At 39.1% G+C, this 1640-nt stretch overlaps 1 protein-coding gene across 1 annotated transcript in view; it reads left to right on the forward strand.

The window, feature by feature from the left end:
* PDE4B (phosphodiesterase 4B) overlaps positions 1-1640 on the forward strand; it is a 39435-nt gene that overhangs the window by 33656 nt on the left and 4139 nt on the right. The window contains 1 exon segment of the mRNA XM_015565993.1: positions 72-394. Coding sequence (XP_015421479.1) covers positions 72-394 — 323 coding nt within the window.

Below are 1640 nucleotides of genomic sequence, written 5' to 3' on the forward strand. Positions count from 1 at the left end.
AAAGACACACCTTTTCCCATTTGGGACTCCCATTTTAACCAATTCTGGCCAGCACCCTTGTAATTCTGCTTTTTTGGTGCACACACCATAATTATAATGCAACTAAAATGTTCTTAGGTTTGGTACCAAATGTACTAACACAAGAGGGATGCCATGTTCTAGTAGTGTCTACACCTAATTTTATGAGATTTCCAAAACTTGATGGTTTCAGGTCCTTCGGAACATGGTACACTGTGCAGACCTAAGCAACCCCACCAAGTCCTTGGAATTGTATCGGCAATGGACAGACCGCATCATGGAGGAATTTTTCCAGCAGGGAGACAAAGAGCGGGAGAGGGGAATGGAGATTAGCCCGATGTGTGATAAGCACACAGCTTCTGTGGAAAAATCCCAGGTATTTAATATAAAGTTTTCAAAGTTTTTGTAAGCTCTGCTGATTGTAGAATTGGAGGGTTCTATTTAGTTCTTTCCTTTTAACAGAATATATATTTATATGAAATGATAAGAAAGCAACCACCCATTTAGTTCCATTATACCCACAACTCAATTGCCTTCTCCATTACACTGAGTAGAGATAAAGCAGTCATCAGAAGCCGTCAAAGTTTGAACTGTGTAGCCTCAAACAGTTTTCCCAGGTATTTAATATAAGGTTTTCAAAGTTTTTGTAAGCTCTGCTGATTGTAGAATTGGAGGGTTCTATTTAGTTCTTTCCTTTTAACAGAATATATATTTATATGAAATGATAAGGAAACATTTAGTTCTATTATATTCAGGACTCATTTGCCTCCTCCATAACACTGAGAGGAGATAAAGCAGTCATCAGAAGCCATCAAAGTTTGAACTGTGTAGCCTCAAACAGTTTAAATGGTTGTCTATGATCTTAGCAAATCCAGCTGATTGAACTGGAGGCTGTAGGCTTCCTCCAGCTCATCCACCCAGATTTCTCCTCGCTCATAGTCCCAGCTCCGGCGTGTGCCCCCTTCCAAGGTTACATCTACACTCTGAGACCATGCTGACATCTTCTGATTGTGTCCAAAGCTAGAGATTCCCTGTGGGCTGAGGATTTGGACAGTGCAGTAGAGGCAGGGGGCTCAGAAAGTTCCCAGATTCTAGCTGCACTGGAACGTGTCAATATCCCCACAAAGGCTTTAGAACCTGCTGAATTGTTACTCTTCTCAGGACCACAAATGGCCTGAGCCAGGTGGGCATGACTGAGAATGAGTCTATAGGTTGTCCAAGGTCTTTATCACAAAAGTATTCGGAGTATTTTTTGTTCATATTTATCCTCTTTCCTCACTACCTACTCCCCAAATTTACATATGCTTGTAATATTTGTCTAGTAGCTTTGCAGTTATTATACTGTTGCTTCTTTTTTAAAAAGACAGTCAAATGCATTTAAAATCTGTGAAAGTGTCCTAACAGTCTAATGTGCTATAAAAATGCACAACAACATTAATTTAGGGACAATTTAAACACCCAAAACCTTAATTAGAACCACATTAATTACATTAATTACTTAAATGGAATAAGGCTCTTTTATTAACAACAGTAGTTTTTAAAAAATATTTATATCCTCTCTGTGCAGTTTTTCACACATTTTCCCACTTCTTATCCTACTTGAACCTCCACACAGCGTTGGG

Source organism: Myotis davidii, unplaced genomic scaffold (assembly GCF_000327345.1).
Source record: "Myotis davidii unplaced genomic scaffold, ASM32734v1 scaffold122, whole genome shotgun sequence".
NCBI lineage: Eukaryota > Metazoa > Chordata > Mammalia > Chiroptera > Vespertilionidae > Myotis > Myotis davidii.